Source organism: Haemaphysalis longicornis, unplaced genomic scaffold, assembly GCF_048455015.1.
Source record: "Haemaphysalis longicornis isolate Haplotype H1 unplaced genomic scaffold, Haemaphysalis longicornis Haplotype H1 scaffold_7, whole genome shotgun sequence".
Lineage (NCBI taxonomy): Eukaryota > Metazoa > Arthropoda > Arachnida > Ixodida > Ixodidae > Haemaphysalis > Haemaphysalis longicornis.
Window position 1 is genome coordinate 16,170,369 of NW_027526422.1, and position 18,530 is coordinate 16,188,898.

General features: G+C 44.4%; 2 protein-coding genes across 3 annotated transcripts in view; one reads left to right on the top strand and one right to left on the bottom strand.

Annotated features, from left to right (window-relative positions):
* Lin (protein lines homolog) overlaps positions 1 to 1,963 on the top strand; it is a 32,279-nt gene extending 30,316 nt beyond the window's left edge. Inside the window, exon 10 of one of the 2 annotated variants that reach the window (XR_013317285.1) lies at positions 1,530 to 1,659. Coding sequence is in view for 1 of the 2 variants with exons in the window: in XM_077676091.1 (XP_077532217.1) it covers positions 1,530 to 1,923 (394 nt within the window). In the remaining variant the exon portion in view is untranslated. Of the gene's footprint in view, positions 1 to 1,529 lie in introns of both variants that reach the window. The other variant, XM_077676091.1, reaches the window with a different exon arrangement.
* A 2,235-nt stretch (positions 1,964 to 4,198) lies between these two features.
* Cactin (cactin, spliceosome C complex subunit) overlaps positions 4,199 to 18,530 on the bottom strand; it is a 35,194-nt gene continuing 20,862 nt past the window's right edge. Inside the window, exons 14-19 of the mRNA XM_077676092.1 lie at positions 17,984 to 18,149; positions 11,389 to 11,556; positions 9,506 to 9,589; positions 8,922 to 8,972; positions 5,741 to 5,803; positions 4,199 to 4,391 (exon numbers count right to left, since the gene is read on the bottom strand). Of these exons, the coding sequence (XP_077532218.1) occupies positions 4,266 to 4,391; positions 5,741 to 5,803; positions 8,922 to 8,972; positions 9,506 to 9,589; positions 11,389 to 11,556; positions 17,984 to 18,149 (658 nt within the window). The 3' untranslated portion in view covers positions 4,199 to 4,265. The remainder of the gene's footprint in view (positions 4,392 to 5,740; positions 5,804 to 8,921; positions 8,973 to 9,505; positions 9,590 to 11,388; positions 11,557 to 17,983; positions 18,150 to 18,530) is intronic.

Sequence of the window (18,530 nt, forward strand, 5' to 3'; positions counted from 1 at the left end):
TACAGCGCTCGCAGAGCCGAGGCGAGCGAATCGCGTGCAAAAACGCACCATGCGGTTCACGCTTGACTGTTGCGGCGTGTAGCGCTCGAGCTTGGGCACAGCGAGTGAGGAGACGAGCGCGAAGCTTTACGTGCTCCAGAAAGGACTGCTTTGCGACAGGGGGGTTAAAAAAAGCAGAAAAAATCACGAATTTCTTCAGGCGAAAGTAAAAAAAGAAATAAACGAACTTTTTTCAGCGCTCAATTTTTTGGTCTGTGTTGGTTCATACGAATTTCAGATGATGCGAATATTTTTCGCGGTCCCGCAAGATTAGTATCATCGAGATTTTACTGTATCAGCGCGCGGCAATGTGCACGGGCGCGGGCATGCTAGCCACTAGTGTCTCAAGTGAGCGGCTACTTTCGGTATCTGGTGGAGTCGTGACGAGCAGGAGGTTGTCACTGCTCCCCGAACATGTCGAGCAGTTAACCATTTAAGTGAGTGCAGACCTTAACCTGTTGAGTGCAATGGTTACTTTGTATGATTTGTTGTGCAATAAAGTTGCAGTTTTTGTGTCTCTAGATGGTAAAAACTTTAATTTTACAAAAAACAATAAGTATTCGTATTCGAAAAATATTCGATTCGATTCGAGCTTTGTTTTTATTATTCGAATTCGCTTCGAAATTAAAAAAATTGATATTCGCACACCCCTACTCTCGAGCTTTGCAAGGATTTGAAAATCTGTCCAGGCAAGGTAGTTTGTGCTGCTCACTCACCCTTTGTACCATTGACAGTGTATCAGATAAAAGCAGTATACCACCGGGGTGAACCAGCACAAGCTTCTGATAATCCCGTCCTTACAATAGTGCACTGCTTAGAGAGGGCTGAAGCTCCTGTCACTTAGCGCTCTTTAAAGCCACTAGCAAGCCTCATTGTTAGTAGCTGCGTTAGTAGCAGAAAAAGGCCAGTCTAAAGTGGGTAGTCATGGAAAGTTTCAGCAGGATCACGCAAGTTCTCTGCAGTCAACACAGCCTTATTAGCCATTGTATTTGTGTCCGCTGTGTGACCTCTTCCATAGACTTCCGACCAATCAACGGGAGGTTTTGGCCAAATATATATAGTAGTACTTCATAGTGCAGCCAAATCCTGTTCTGGTGATGAAGTGCTGCTTGTGTCCCAGGAGGTTTCCTGGTATAGCTGTGCTCATCTAGTTCAGCCCTGGTTATTTGTTGATGTTATTTCGGCCGGACCCAGCAGTATCGCACACATATCTCTGTCAAATAACAATGCGAAAGGTAGGATCTCTCTTCCGTAACCCCACCACACTGAGGGCCACCGAAACAAACGTTTATGGCAGTGGGCATGGTATGCGGAAGCTTAAATGGAACTGTGGCAACGATGATTGAAAGGGCATCCTGTTATAAGTTGGATTCAAGTTTGAAGTTTATTGAATTTTAATGAAAAGGGAAGCAAGAGCTGAAGGCTGCAGCCTGACAGAGGCTCTGGCTCCACGTGGCATTCCTCACTGAAGTAAGCGATTTCAATTTCAGACCCACCAGCTGGGTTGGAGCCACGCCTTCCCTCCCAGAGCCTCACAGGATGTTCCTGGGATTCCTGCGCTCACTGGGGAACGACCACGTGATCCTCATCGACCTTGTGACCTCCCAAGAGACCTGTGCCCTTCTTTACTTTGTGCGCTACCTCAGGCTGGTGATCTCCGACTGGGACACATTTGTGAGGTGTCACAATGAACCGATTGCCGATGCTGAAGAGGGGGATCCTTCTTTTCGCCTGCAGGCACAGCTGGACAGCACAATGGCCGCACTGGTCCGGACACGCATCAAGCTGGAGAAGATGGCACAAAGGCCTGGCCTGTTGCCCTTCAATGTCGCCCCTTTGGTTAGGCTCATTGAACGATGTGAAAGCCTCTACGAAAGTAGCTGACCTCCATTGTGTGTGCGTCTAGCAACGTGTACATAGAAAATTCTAGCATTAAAAAATTATTCCACTGACACTGCTCACTGAAATGCTTCCAGAAAATGCACGCGCAACCTACACACAGAATTGAGACAGCAAGCATACAACAACGCTTTTGGTGAATGCTTGGAAAGGGTCAGCCATGTGACGTCACGTATTTGTCAGAGTGATGGTTCGTCAGAGTGATGGACACAGGTAAATAAGGCCAGTGTGTGTGCAAGGTAGGAAGAGCGAGAGAAATTGAGTCAGTGTGCTCGTGTCAGTACATTAGTTGTCGCATTCTGTTTAACACACTTGACAAACTCAAATGATGGCTATGCAGCTGCCAAATGCAAAACTTTAAATGTGTGTGCATACGTTGTGTATTTTCCTTCAAATATTTGGTTGAATAATACATTTGATATTCGTTTTGACCGGAATGTCAGAGTAGTCTTTTCTCAGCACTACAAAAGTTAAAATTTTTACTTCAAGAGAAATGATTCATGTAAGTGTGTGTCTTCAAAGTCAAGCGTATATGCCGCGACCAGCAGTCGGATACAGTTGAGCACCGTGTAACCTCATCAGAAACAGAAACATTCTATTTGAAGCCCTGTCTTTTACCTTTTTCTATAACGGGAATTTTACTCTTGCAGCCCTATGTTACCCCTTTCATCAGCTCGGCTTGGCATTCAAAGGTCAGACTCCACTTGGCGCAAGAGAGGAGAGATGAAGGCAATGACAGGTGCAGCACGGTTAGAAGGCCCGGTGCCCAACAGATGCAGAAGCACTTTGTATAACCTGATAGCTACCAACACCCAACCTGCAAATCGAGCACACTGTGTAAAGCATGCACTTAAGCTGCATTTTTCAGCTTTTGGTGTCCTGAGTGGGAAAGAAAATGGGATAAAGAAAATGAAAAAAAATTTTCAAAATTTTGATGATCAATGTGAGGAATGCATTACGTGAACATGCTATAACGCACTTTCACGTGAACAAATACTGTAGAAACTAACACAGAGGATGCGTAGCGACATGTTCAATACCTGCAGAGCAGGCCTCAAAGGTTAGAAAAAAACTACACAGAACACGGCATTGCTGATAGATTATTTGTGAATGCCGTAGTTTTACTTTTGGTGCAAGAGGCGTGGATCAGTCTTCTGTGATACCAACATGAACCCAACGTAGAAATAACCTGCATTTTGCCTGGTGCATTGAAACACTAAAGGAACTCTAATCTGACAGCTCCTCTTCCGTTCTTGTGCTTGGTCCATCGGTCACCTTGCTCAGTAGCCATAGCTCTTGACGAAGGGAACTGCGTTACAATCCAGATCAGTGCTGCAGCTAAAAAAATCCTGCTGGAGACTACCGCTCAGTGCAACAAAGGCATTTCGATTCTCTGTATTTCAAGATAGTTTTATTTTTACGAATCGCTCTGCATTTGTCCTGGTTTTACCTTTGCATGTGTCGCATGATGAAAATGAATGGCCAACTAAGTTCTCACCGAGTGTTTGTGGTTGCTGCTGGTTGATATTTTTTTTATTTACAAATTACTTGAAACAACTCATTACCTCCGTCAAATGCAGGAATCACTACTCGCACATGCCTATGCACAACAATTTTTTAATTACAATGAAACAAAGAAAAAACAAACCATTTTGGTTTTTTGCATGGATAATGTGGTGTAAAATAAGTTACTAATTTTACAACCACATATCCTTGTAACCCACAGAATGTTTGCTTTACAAAGTGGATTCTAATTAAATGATTCTGTATTGCGACTATTGCTTGTATTCAATGGCGAGGCACACATGCAGGCAACCGTGTGAGTGCACCGTCACTCGTTACGTCAGGCTCCGTGGGATGGCGGTACTTGTCCGTGCTAAGCACATGACTGTGTTGGACGTTAACAAACTCTACCTCACCAAACGCAAAGTATTGCCTCGAGTCCAATGTGAGTGCATTTAATAATATCTCTGTAGACACCACCGTTGATAAACGGGTTGAAACAGAGCAGATGACGCAGGGCGGTGTTTTTTTCTAAGGCGTGCGAGCGCCGTGGCCCAAGCCATGCCATATCCGTGGTGCATCGGCCATGTCTGTGACCATTTCCAGTGTTGCCAAGTGAAAAAATTGACAGCTAAACTTTTCAACGAATACCACCTACACCCACAGTGTTTTCAGTGAAGAAAGGCAGCTGACTTTTTTAATCATGTAGCTGCTCTCACAAATTAAAAATACATGTGCACATTTCATTTCACAATACTACAAGAAGACATTTTTATACACAATGTGTGCTGGCAGCAGTACATAAAAATGGACGCAAGGGTGCGTCAGCGTCGGTATCGGTATCGTTTAAAATGGAACCACAGCTGGAAGATGTTGTTGTGGAACTGGCAGCGAAATCCACGCTTGTACGAGTACTCCCATTCACGGTTCACAATCTTGAAGGCAATGTCCTGGAAAACAGAGGAGGTACGTTACAAAACAAAAGAGCTGCTGGGCTAGCTGGTTCGCCTTGCAGACAAAATAAGCTAGCGCTGAACAGAGGGCACACCTGAAAGGAGGCCGATAAGTAAGCAGTATGACCTGGTAAGTGCACATATTGCACAGGCACAGACAAAATTAAAGAACACCGTAGGTTTCGCAATTAAAACCAGCATCCTAACTGGCCCTGCAGAAAGGCTCTGAGTGCAGGTTGCCGGCTGCCATGAACACAGGTGTCCTGCAGGGCCTGCAATTGTGATGCACGGCAGAGTGAGATTTAGCGTTTTGAAGGGCCACGTTGAACAAATGCTACCTTCATAGAACATCACGGAATGTGCCAAATAAAGGAAGACAAAATTAAAGCTGTTCCACTCAATGTGAGAGCTGTCGGGAGTGCAAAGCAGTGATTCTCCATAATGGGCTGTGGCGCTGTTATCCACTCTCTTACCACCCATCACGCTCTTCGCCGCCCTGTCTCATTCCTCTCCTGATGAACTCAATGGAGGTTTGTCCAACGCATTTCAAATTTCCCGCCTTTGCAGTGCTCGCACGCCCCCTGCCTGAAACTGCGCCAGCAGGAGTTCTGTTCTTTTTGCGCTTGCTTTTCCTCCCGCACATGCCGGCGTTGCACTGCCACTTTGTTTCACTTACTATCGTAAAAACCAACCCAACGAGTGTTCCGAATTAAATGAACACGGGCGCTGCCGGTTAATTGTGTATATTTTGCCTCAAATGTACCTGCAGTTTTCTTTGCGCTAAACAACCGGGAGATGTATGACAAGCGCCAGCGGCTCACGAGTTTTTAACGCTTATGACTATATAAGCCGCTTGGCTTTCGAAGCCTTTGTGGGACACGTGACAACAGCTGCTACAATGGAACGCCGTGGGGCTCTGCTTGGGCCCAGTGAGCGAGGTACGACGACAAGGCGAGCCCCTAAAGTGCTCTGCATTTAAAAACAGGTGATATGTGCCATCACTATAGTTTGTCAAATGGTACTATACACTCTACAACCCTTCGTCGTGTATGAGTAGCTGACTGCTCCAAAAACAAAAATTTAGCCCCTTTAACAGGTTCACAATCAGGGAGCACACATCTATAAAAAAACTCAGAGTGGCAAAAAGACAAACGTTAAAAGCTACATTAGAGAGCACATCCAACTACAATGCACAGACTACTATAAAACTGATACCAGGGTTGAGCTACCTCAACATGGATTGCACCATTCAGTTCAATACGGAGCGGAACTGAAGCTGACAGCTGTACTGCTGAGTGCAGCCGGTTTGCTCTTCCCATCTTTGAGAATGGCAATGACAGACTTGCCTCGTAGGGGGGTCCCGCATGAAACCGCAGAATTGAGAAATCTTTGTTGCCTTCAATCGGAGTCTGTAACAAGACAAAAGGGAAAACACTAGGTCTCATCACCTAAACATAAACACACCATTAGGTGCACGACTGGTGCACTATTGCGCTACCCTCCCCCTTCCCCCTTATTTCCAAAACGGCACCAGTAAGTACAAGTGTGTGTTAAGTCACAGGATGCTGTGAGCCCTTACACCATGCTGATCTCGTTGTGCATGTAGTACTATCGTGAAAAACTGAAATACGAACAACGGAGTGCGTGGCTTTCAGTACATGCTGTGCATCCTGGCGACGGGCCGCATATGCGCAGTGCGAGCAAGTTACGAGGGTTCGTAACCAACCTTGACATGGAAAGACTATCGTCTTTCCATCATCTGTTGGGCGCTCAGCACGAAATAAAAAATAAAGAAATATAGCTGCGTGCGGCGTTTTCACTCAGCGCAGCAACCAAGTTAGATAGTGCTCGCGTTAGTGGGTGCCTAACGTGGCGGGAAGGCAAACCAAAACGCTCACACACCGAACAATGGTGTTTCCATATCAAGGTTGGACACAAACTCTCGTAACTTGTTCGCACTGCGCATACGTGCCTGCCGCCAGGATGCGCAGCATGTACTGAAAGCCATGTGCTCCGTTGTTCGTATTTCAATTTATCAAGATAGTACAACTGCGTTGGTTCAAGCTTAGATATACAAAGTAGCTGTGACAATGTAGTAAGCTATACTTCAAGTAAATTATGCAAGTTATGACTGTACAGTAGTAACAAGACATTCACACCATACAGGTTTGCATTAGCAACATGTTCTTCCATTTTCCATAGATACACTGTCAACCATTAAAAAGGTGATGAATATCACTATGACTGTAATTATCAGCTATTGGATGCCCCTCACAGAATGGAAGTCTCTCCAAATAACCTTCACCTGTGCCCATTCTGTATCAGCTACATATCTTTTGGTCCTTCCACATCATTTCACTTTATGGCTGCTTCCTGCTTCCAAAATCCTGCATCATAAATCAGCACTGAACAAATATGCACTATTTGTGAACTCTTCTTTCTAGTGTAAGCTACTTTTCACTGCTCGAACGTCCTTCCCAAATGCATGTTAACCATTCACCCAAAGTCTTTCTCGTGGTTCTCCAACATAAGTGTATCCCTCTTTTATAATAAGTGCATCGTAAGTGCACCTCTATTTATTCAAATTTAAGGTGGTCATTATTATGAGGTGAGGGGGAGAGTTGAAGGACTCAAGAAAAAGAAGGAAGCCTGCAGACTAATATCAGGCAAACGAACCCACTAGAAGATTTTTCTCAATCCCCCTTTTCAAAAGGCAACTGTTACTGTCATGCTCCTAAAGTTCACTGTCCTCAATGCCGCCCAAAAAGTTCGAAATGCCGCATTTCCTAAATGAAGCTGCCATTACTGCTTTGGGAAGCTTAAAGGGACCGACAACCGATTTTCGTCGAGTATATATTCGCTATCCCAAATGAAAGGGCATCACTTAAAGCACCGTAATGAAAAGTGGTTTTTTTTCATAACGCCCTAGAACTTTTTAAATTGAAATTTTTAGATCTATGAGCTGTATGTGTCCTCCCAAAAATAATGCTGGCAACCATGACATACAGTAACATGGCAACATACATTTGTCTATATGCAAAATGAAAAGCGATAATTAAAAACTTGTCCCCAGCTAAAAAAAATTGCGAATCGCAGGCTTTCTTATTCCTAATTGTGTGTTTTTTTTTTAATTCACCAGTCTATTTTGCCCGAAGGACGCCATCTGTTGGGATGGACGATAAGTAGAATCTGGCTTCACGTTGTGGAGGTCGGAAGTTCGATTCTCCTCAGGCGCGTCCTTTTTTTTTCTTTTTAAATTAAGCTGCCGTTGGCATATTTGGAAACTGAAATAGAATATTTTGGCAGAAAAAACGCCCCTGACTAAGGTAGAATCATCAAAGCTCCTTCACTGGGTCTGTTTACTGAACGCTGCTGTTGATTCTGGGCATGGAGGCTGTTAGCCACACTGAGAGCAACCCAGCCGCTAGCGGCGGGCGGCGTCTTAAAAATTTTCAAAATAATCTTTAGAAATACATATACCATTTAAACTTACACAAATACTTGTGTTAAAAAGTTTTCAATAAGTGAAAAACGTTGGAGCAGTTACAGTAGCTGCTAGGTTTGCAGGTCACATGACCGGGACACATATTGTAGTGTGAAGTTTCAACACTACGAACTGCCACCCTTCTGATTTCAGAAAATTTGCTGCCAAATTAAAATTATTTCCACTAATTTGTTTATGAACTGCTTGTGGTTACCGGGCTACAAAAAACTCTGGCTTTCATATGAGCTACAGAACATATACGCGACAAAAATTGGTTGTCCGTCCCTTTAATTAAGAAGTCTGCATATTAAAGGAGAAGCCGGCTCTTTTTTTTGTGTCACGGCACACACATTTCCGGCATGCTCCACAGTTACTCAGTGGCGACGTCCTGCCATAGTGCCTTGCCAACATGCGGAGGTCTTCATAAGCAATCCAGTGAAATCAAACGCCACGCCAAACAAAAGACATGCAAAGCCCGCATGTGCACCTGAAGGTAAACACACGTGACGAGTGTGTCATGGGATGGCAACTGCATCAGAACAATTCAACATTCAACCCGGCTTGTGGATTTGAACGTACTGGATTGTTGGTGCTTTTGGATTCCATTTTTTGATGTCACACGATGCACTATTAATGACCTCGCAGCCCGCAACAGCTGTGGTTTCGTGGTTTGAACTGCTGTCGAATTGCATTTATGTACTCATTTGCTGACAATGACCCATTTGGGTTCAAGGCAAAGATGTCCTAGCATTATATAGTTAAATATTTGATAATATTTCCTTTTTCTAGCAAAGAAAACGATAATGTGCCTTTTCCCACACTGAAGCAAACACCAAAGCTGTTTACCTCAAATGTAAAGCGGAGGTAGACTTCAAGGCCACAGTTTTCAGGAAAAAAAAAAAAGAAAGAAAGAAAACTTTACCTTATATTCAAATAAATATGGTATTTCAGTGTTCGTGCTGAGAGGCCATTCCATAGATTGGCTGCCCACAATCAATAAAGCAGCAGATAGGTACACTGCAATGTATGCACGAAAGACTCACCAAGAAGTATTCAGGCGTCTGGTTCTTGTCTATTAGGTCAGGATAAAAAATCTGCAAAGAAAGAGATGGGCACGGCCATGGTTAAACAGCACTTGGCAGTGAGAAGTGCAGGGCATGAAGGAACGTGAAAACTGTAAGCCAAGCTCACAACCGGCATGCATCCATCTCCAGCAGCTTCTAGACATCATATTGAGAAACCTGCTTGGGCATCGAGTTCAACTACCCTGCACCTGGCCTACGACTAGCCGTGCTGTACTGCCGGGCTGTACTAGCCGGGAGGCCCAGAAATATAATTAACAACACTTCAAGCTTTATGCTACGCACCCAAAGTTGCACACATAGGGGCTCTGCATTTTTCCTCAATCAGGACTACAACCACGAAGGTCAGAAACAAATCACACTTCACGTTCAACAGTCTCCGTCACAAAGCAGACAAACCGCACAGCAGACAAACCTCTGCTGATTCATTGGCAAAGTGGACTTTTATGCCAGTCATAAAACATGGAAGCAAAATCATCGACTTTAGGGTTAACAACTTCCAGGGCCATGAAACCAATGACCATGAAATAAACGATGGGCCTTACGTTGAACTTGTATCCCTGGACAATCTTCGGCGGGGGGTTGTCCATGTCGTAATGGGTCTGGTTGTACTTGTTCCATTCAAAACCCTGTTCAGGAAAGGGCACAGCATGTAAACACCAGCACTGCTCGTAAGCAGGCGACACAACTCTGAAGCAGAGCAACTGCGGGGCTGAGAAGCTGTTCGAATTTGCCGTGAAACTAAGCGAATGACACAAAATCAATGTTGGTCAGCTGTGATCACCAACATGCTGTCGCACCCCTGTTGTTTTATCCTGTTCCCGTCGGTAAAAGCCACAACAGTCATGCCTTGCATTTCACGGGACGAGGATGAACCTTGCTTGTGGCAACTATTACTCAGAACCAGATGACACAACATGCCCCACAGGCGCCATGCTGTTTCAATCTGCTACATGATAAGTCACACTTTTACGCCAAATTGACGGCACGGTTTTTGCATTCTGCACTGCATTCAGGTGGGCACGAGCCAAGCACACCACAGAGTCTCTTACAAAAAATGTACGAGAGAGGATACCAGCGCTGCAATGCGTATCACTGTGGGAATTACGAAAAGGCTACAGATTTGCATTACATTCCTGTTTGGCTTGGCTTGTAGCATTCTAGGGAATTTAAAAACACGTAAAGTGCAACAAGAATGATGTCAAAATGGTTTACAGTCTACACCCGTCACAACGGGCCCTCTTAATCAGGAAAAAAAATGTCCGCTGCATCCGAAGTATGCAGTATCCCAACATGGGAAGGTGGAAGGGGGGATATCTGATCTGAGCCTAAAGTGGGAACCAGTATTGCATATAAATTCTACAGACAATTTGTTGTTTCTACATGCCTGTAACATCTCTGCATAGCGTTCAACCAGCAGGTTTATGCGAACGTTTAAAGTGAACAGTCTGATGGGACAAGCAGCCATTACTGAGAGCTTGCAACTTTTGCAATACCCCAGAAAAAACACATTTTAGTTTCAACATTATTTTAAGACGACAAATTAGGAGAACGGTCTGTAAAAGTTGTGTAGTAATTGCAAGAAAACATCTGTGCGCCGTGTCAGCCTATACCTGACAGATACACAGTTTGTAATGACAAAAGATGAACTTTCGTCTCCGGTGCTGACAGCACTGCAGACATTTTGTAGTATGTTTATAACTTTTAAAGACTGTTACTTTTACAGACTGTTCTGATCATTATTTATTATAAAATAATATTTGAACGATTAAAATGTGTTTTCAAGGGGTATTACAAAAGTTTAAAGTGCTTTGTAATGGCGGGCCTGGCCAGTCAGACTTTCAGACGAATCATAGTCAAAAAAATGTTCACGTAAACTTCCTGCTTCAAAAATTTCGGGAGTTTTATGTGCCAAAGCTACATCTGAGTTATGAGGCACCCAACTCCCTTACTAAAAAAAGAAAAAGGCAGAAAGCAAAACAAAATGCGATTTACTTCACTTTCTCATTGCTGCAACAGTCACCTACCCATGCAAATAGACCCTTTTAACATAGTTTTGTTGAATTTTATGTGTTTCGCGCTCCCTAAAACACCACAAGCCAAGCCAATTACAAATCCAAGACAAATCTGCACTCCTCCTATAATTTTCCCGAAGTCATGGACGGCCGCGAGTAATTCGCATTGAATACAATGCCAGATTCCTTTCTGGTGCATGTAAGAAACTGTGTAGTAGTACACAGCAGTGACAGCACTTTTGCACTTGCCCTAAAGGCAGCACCACTCTCCACAATACTTCACTACGCACAGAAACACAAAAATAGCTTGCCCTGTTTGGGAACAAAGCGGGGCCCTAATTCGACAAAGAAAGTCCGGGTTAAACAAAAGCAATAAAGGCCAGAGACGGGAGAGAGGGGCCCAGTGTCCGTACCGTGTGAACGCGGTTGAAGTACCGGGGCTTGCGGGGGCGGTACTTGTCCGACCACAGGTATGTCTTGTCCTGGAGCGGGGACTCCACGCTGAACGAGGCCTCGTCCCCGTCCATGCCTCGTCGGGCCTCCTGCTGGAACGCCTGCTCAGCCTCCGTCTCCCCCAGGTTCTGCACCACAGAGGAGGACCACGCACCACCGAGTTATCACAGCGCTCACCAGAAAGGTCCATGGAAAACAGGACAGCAATCTGGTGAAAAGTCACAAAACAACGTACAACGGTGCAGGCGCGAAGAAAGCGTACAAGATAGACGCCGCTTAACAGGGAGAGCACTTATCTGGAAAATGCAGAACACGCCAGAAAAACGGGAACGTGTGCTGAGCAGGCTCTAAGCGCACACACACAAAGAAACAAAAAATAGCATGAAGCAGTGTGTTTAACCGAAAAGAATACAAGTTCAGTTACGGTTCCGGTTCGGGCTAATTGAGTTTGTTCCGATTCAGTGCCAGTTTGACTAAATCATGCAGCAAACCGGTTCGTGAACCGGTTCAGAAGCTTGAACCAATTCGAGAACCGGTTTGAGGAGTTGAATTATAAGCTGCGAATAAAGATTTAACAGCTTAAAAACGACAATAAAAACAAAATAAAAAAAATATTCAAAATGATGTTTCCCATAACAGTGGTGCAATTTCAAAGGAAACTTTAAACAACTGGGTGAGATATTAGGAAAACAGATGAAGCAGTGGCGATTTACCAGCTACTTTCCCACCGAGACCGTATGTTGTCCAACTGACTATAGTATAAAGCCCTTTTCAGTTCAAATCGAAATACTCGCTATAAAATCGCCCATCACGTTAACCATCAAACCCTATAGTCAGGTCTGCGTACAGTATTAAATACCAGCATTTAATACTGGCAGTGTAGCATAAAAAAGAATCCTACAGCAGCCACATAAATGCTACCAATGAATTCGATTATTTGGCCACCTAAAATAATTTGTTATAAGTAAGCTTTAGTTAACTGGAATTAATTTTGCGATAGCTATCATGGAAGCATGCATCACACTGAATATGTCACCATTCTGCCTGACCCTGCTACATTGCGGAATCTTATAACATATTACCCCATTACAAACTCAAAGGGTAATTTGATGAGCAAAGCACGAGATGGAACCTTTTTGGGGAGACGGTATTTCATTCGTCAACAGCACTACACAGCCTCAGAAATGAGCAGCAGTAGCAGTAGAGTAGCGAGTTGGGCAGTCAGTAAAAGTGCACCCCAAAAACAAATCAGAGATGAAAATTGCAGAGCAAGCAAAAAGGACAGGCAAATGGGACAGTGTGGGAGCTGCCTGCCTTTCCTTTCCGGCATGTGTTATCTGCTTTTTCCTTCCAAGACGAAATACACACAGCCTGCAAGGTCGAGGGATGCAGTATCTTGAAAAAGGAATAAGTGTGCACCATACGCTAACAGTATTCCCTGATATATCTATAATTATTTATACCTGTTAAATAATGCGAGCTTATCTGCTCTACCGTCCTGAAAAACTGACGAGTATACCAGGAACTGTGGCACTTGCTTCCTTTGCATTGATGACGCGTTTGGTTGTGAAAGGTCGGGCAAAGGAAAGCGTGTGTATAAAGTTATCACCGTATAAAGTTTAAATTTGAAAGACAAAAGCAGTTTTTCTTCATCCCAATTTCCGTGCATGAACATGCTGCTGCTATTAGTGGCAGGCTCTAATTAAATTTTGTCTATAACAGCCAGTGGCTACCCTATGCCATATCACCCTCCCTGATTTTCCTCTCCCAGCACTCCAATGTTCTTTTAGGAACCTCTATAGCCTTGCAGTTGCCTTTCTCTATATAACATATTTAAATCTTAAGGCTTAGGAAAGGCAAATATTTCTCTCATATGGATTGACATGGACACAATCATTTCCAATAAAATGGGCCAAATCATTTGTTTCCTTCCTGCAGACCACGCATTTGTTTTGGGTATACTTCTTCATCTCAAGCATTCCCAAGCAACCTGCTCTAGCTTCAAAAAACAAAGTGCTGCTGTTGGAGTTATCATAGAGGCTTTCCTGTCTAATATTGAATTAGGGGCAAAGCCCCCTAAGGGCTCAGACTGTCGGCAACTCATGTTGTCGTCTCATGTCGTCGTCTCAAGTCGTCGTCTCAAGTCGTCGTCTCATGTAGTCACGGTACTGGTCGTGGTACAATAACACCGGGACACTCGTTGACGCCTCACGCTAGAACGTAATGCGTACTTAAAAGAACACACTGGTACACTCGTTTTCCAATGCCTCACGCAAGAACACTTCGTGCTTTAAGCAAAGCCGTACACCTCTTCCCCCAAATGGTTTCATCTCCGGGGGCCAAAATGCCAAGGCGCTAAGAATACACATATACGCTGCATGCTTCGCTTTTTCTCCGGTTTCAAGTTACAGTTTCATCTCCGTGGGCAAAAATTCCAAGGTGCCGAGAATACACTTATACAGGGTGTTACGACAATAATTGGAACACTAAAATTGGAACGCTAAACCTCACAAGAAGGTCGCATTTTGTGGTCTATTCTGTTTGACACCGGGAACAATGACGGTACTTACATATTTATTCTGAAAATAAATAAAAACGATTTTTGTCCCAGGTTTCACATCAGTGGCGATAGGCCAGGATTTTTTTCTCTGCCCATCTCCATCAACACTTTCAATTCTTTTTTTTTTTTTCCATTTACGAATCAATTTCCTCTGCGAGGAGCAACAGCCTTACTTGCAATGAACTGGTGACGTGTGGCCAGAGGGCAAGAGAAAGATGCTTTTTAAGAGTGCCTCTTACCTCTTATTTATTAGCTTACCAGTCAACAGATAAGAAAGCCTAGCTGCATGCTGACACAGTGCCCTGTTTTCTGATCAAATGATGCGTACGTAGTTGATTGGTTTTTACACCTGTAATGTTCCTTTTTTTTTTTCTGTACAGGGCAGAAAAAAAAGTGATATGCTTGTCTAGCTTCACACTTGTAGACACCATGATGAAGGCATTGACACTGAAGCTAGTTTGCTGACCCCATTCACTATCCCACGCTTGCACCGATTTTGGTCTCGGCTGTCTTTGTACATTTCCAATGAACGTTAAGGGGGGACATGGCAAGTAAAACTATTTTTGTTAATTCTGGACCAAATTCAGTCAAATTAGGAGATTTTATGTAGCTAATCTACCTAACAACAAAACTTAAATCAGTTTAGAGATATCTTCTACACTTTTTGAGTTACCAGACTAATTACCTTCACAGAGCTGTCCAAGATTAATTAACTAATTAGGCAAGAACTCAACAAGATTTATATGTCAGCATCACCAGGTGTATTCTGTGCAAGGATGCTATTTGATTATTGCTATATTTCCTTTAGGTATCCAAAAAGAAAGAAGTTTCACTTTCTTTTTGACATGAAACTATTTCTGACTTCGAAAGGAAGGTGAAACTTTTCTTGTCCTTTCTTTGTGCCTAAAGGATGTAATGCAATAATCTAATAGCTTCCTTGCACAGTATAGACCTTCTTGGTGATGCTGACATAAAAATCTTGCTGGTTTATTGCATAATTAGTTAATTATGCTGAATGCAAGTTTCAGGTAATTAGTCTTCTAACTTACAAAGTATAGAACGTATCCTTAAACTGATTTCAGTTTTGTTGTTAGAATGGTTAGCTACATAAATTCTCCTAATTTGATTCAATTTGGTCCATAAATAAAAAAGTTGTTTCACTTGCCACGTCCCTAAGTGCCCTTTGCAGAACCAATATTTAAGATTCGTGTCACATGTGCATGTGGGGACATTTGTGGCACGAGTGATTTCTTAAAATGAAATTCGTGCGGTGTTAGTACTCGGAAAGGGTCTCGTGAGCAGGCTTGCAAAGCAGTAATGACGCTACAACCCAGCAGCACATCATGAGGGCATCCCTGCAAGGACATAAAACTAGTTTTTAATGCCTTGCATTGCACCATGTGCTGAGCTTCCTTCCTGAAAGGTTCAGGAAATTGCCATTTACATTTTTTTAATGAAAACTGTGTTAATCATACCTCTATTTTCATTACCCTAATACTGAAACACTTGCAGCAGAGGTCACCACATGAGATAAAAGTTGGCCCCATAAAATACAAAATCACCAATAAGGCTAAAAGCAGCAGCATAGCTTCTGTGAGCTCGCTTTACGCCATAGTAAAATTGTGCAAACCCCTTTAAATGAGCCTTTTATTTGCTACAGGTTAGTAATGACTGGAGCATGTTTGAAAAATTGTAGATATCAGTTTTCTTACTAAAACTCCCTAAACACTCGTTTTTTAAATTGAAAAATATTCACCTCAACTTGAAAATATTTGAACAAAATCATTATTCATTTTGCATTTGCTTTGAAAGCAAAAATGACATTTCATACACTCCTAAGATTTGCACCATGCTGAAGAACATACTACAGATACTGCCGATTCCAGACAACGAATCGGATGGCTAGACGTGCCTCAAAACACCCCAAGAGGGTTTTAAATTGGCCACTGAATTTATTGTCAGCTGACTAACAATACTCAGTGGACCGGTATGGAAACATTAAAGAGCATGACCTATGCATGAATTCCGAGCGGCAGCAACTGCGCTAACTTTGATAGAGGTGCTTTGCAGAGATTGTTGACGCATTTTGTTTAGCATCGCCAGTGACACCATGCAGCATCGTGGAGGGCACTTGCTCAGTATCGTCGCACGATAGCTACGGCATGTTCGCTAGGTCCGCAGATGCCTGTTGAGTGAGGGTATGACTGACCCTTGCTCTTTTGTTCAGTGCACCGAGGCATGTGGTGTGAAGCCGCTTTGGTTCACAACAAGCAAGAGAAATCTTCGAGTCCTTTTGTATCAGCAATGAAACTGATAAATGCGTGAGCACCTCTTCTCTGGCATTGCATGTGAAGGAAAAAGCGCATCTTCAGCAGCAATCAAATTCCTTTTAAAAGCTGTGCCATACATCTAGTTCAAGCTTTCTGAACAGTTATATGTAAGCTGCTCTTTTAACACAAAGGAGTTTTATGCCGGGGTATACAATTCTCACCAACGTCATATCCGTCACTGAAATCAAATCAGCAGAAAAGGTTAAATTGGCACGGCGGTGCTAGGTTTCGAGCCCACGATCACTCGGGCCACAACGAAAGGTATGAAGTGCTCCACCGACTGAGCCATGAAGTCATGCCCGGGTAGCTGTACGAACGTGCCTTATGTCCTTCCTTATAACTTGTCCATTCAGATGGTGCTGCCATCTAGGAGAGGTGAAGTGTGTGGGCTAACGTACGAAATAGCAGAGGACCCCGGCTAGCTTTGCAAGAGAAAGTGCTACACGCCGTACACTAGCCCCTGCAGAATCCCAAGACACACACGGGTTCGGGTAGTCACATGCGGTAGACAGGCTCCGGCAATCTAAAGTAAGGCTTCATTGCCTGGCAGATAGGGCATATACCAGACAACACGACTATCACTTGCGGGGAGGCAGTGGCTCTGTGCGCTGGTTCAAGCCGCGGGACTCAGACCTTGATATCTGTCGTCACGGCCACGGGGGCAGGGGAGGCATTCCGTGCGACCGAGCAAGGCAGAATTTCTCAGCAGAGTCCCCGCGGAACGCTCTCGCGGGCTGCTCGTCGGCTCGGGTGGAGGAGAGAAGGTCTCCTCCGGCGATCAGGAAGAGGGCGGCAAGGGAGAAGGCGACAAACCGGTCCTCCTTCCCCCTCGCCCTCCTCACACGTTCGCAGAAAGCCAGTTCAGCGCATCGCGCGGGGTCACGAAGAGGACACAACTTACGTGACGCGCTGGCTAGCCAAAATGGCAGCTACCAGATCACCCAAAACCTGTGTGGACAAGGCATAGGGACACTAGGATCCCCACAAGTGAAGTAATGCATCATGACGCTAATGAGTGCCGATAGTTGGCGCCTCAACAGGCAGCGTGTAGCAGCGCTGCTGTGTTTACCCGTCCACCACCTATGCAAAACGCCGCTCAGCTTGTGGAACGCCGCCACCGCGTTCGACAAGCTGAGCTCGTCACAATGCAAGCGTCTGGCGTACACGCCACGGAGCAGGGCCAATGTGGTCGCACCTTTGTCTAAGCGACCTGCCAGCAGGACGTCGCTCGCCATGCACACCCATAAGACTGCTGCGAACCCGCAAATCATGCTCCTTTCGCTGTAGCGCATTGTGACTTCACCAAACAATGCGCTGACAACCCATTCAGTTTCATTCACACGGATTGCAAGCACCTGGGGTTTCAATCGGATGTATGCAATGATCCTGCGTGTGCAATCCAGTGTCTAATGTTGATGCGTCTAACGATGCCATACTAACGAAATATAAATAGCGATGTGCAAGTTCATATTGATGCACTATAAACATTCAAATGATCCTGTGAAGACACATTTTACTTTCATGTTTTACCGATTCCTATGAAAGAAGGATCAACCACATATTTTTGCCAATAAACCCCCCGTTGGTGTCTAGCGCCCATCCTGTCTCAATGTCCCCGCTCTTTCACACTTTTTACCACGTCAAAATGCAAAGATGCCCACTCGCCTGAATGCGTCCTGTGCCCATGAGCTGCTGTCGAAGGAACTCGAGCCGCTTCTCATCGTCCTCGGCATCGATGAGCAGCGTGCCGGGCTCCAGCTCCTCAGGACGCAGCAGCCTGGGGCTGTAGCCGCCCGCCCGGTACTCTTCCTCACTCTTGGCCTTGGGGTCTCTGTGTTACCGAGAAGGGGGCGCGCTGCTGAACCAAGCTACCTTTGCAGGCTCAGAATGCATGCCCATTTCTACGACCGTGCCTTTGTCAGTGACACATGGACACACAAATGAATGCTGAAATGCATGAAACTGCTTCACGATCTCAGCGGGAACAGGAGTCCTCTGATCTGAATGCAAGTGAAAGAGACTGTCATGCATTAGCACCATTTATACCGTTTATAACAATATATCAGATATAACAATTAACAACTATGGCACCGGCCACTTTTGTATGCGTTCTATGGTAAAATAAACTGCTTATTACAATGCTCCAGTGCCGCAACTTCAGATATAATGATTGAATCCAGTTACAGCATGCATCAAAAATGTGAGCAGCCGG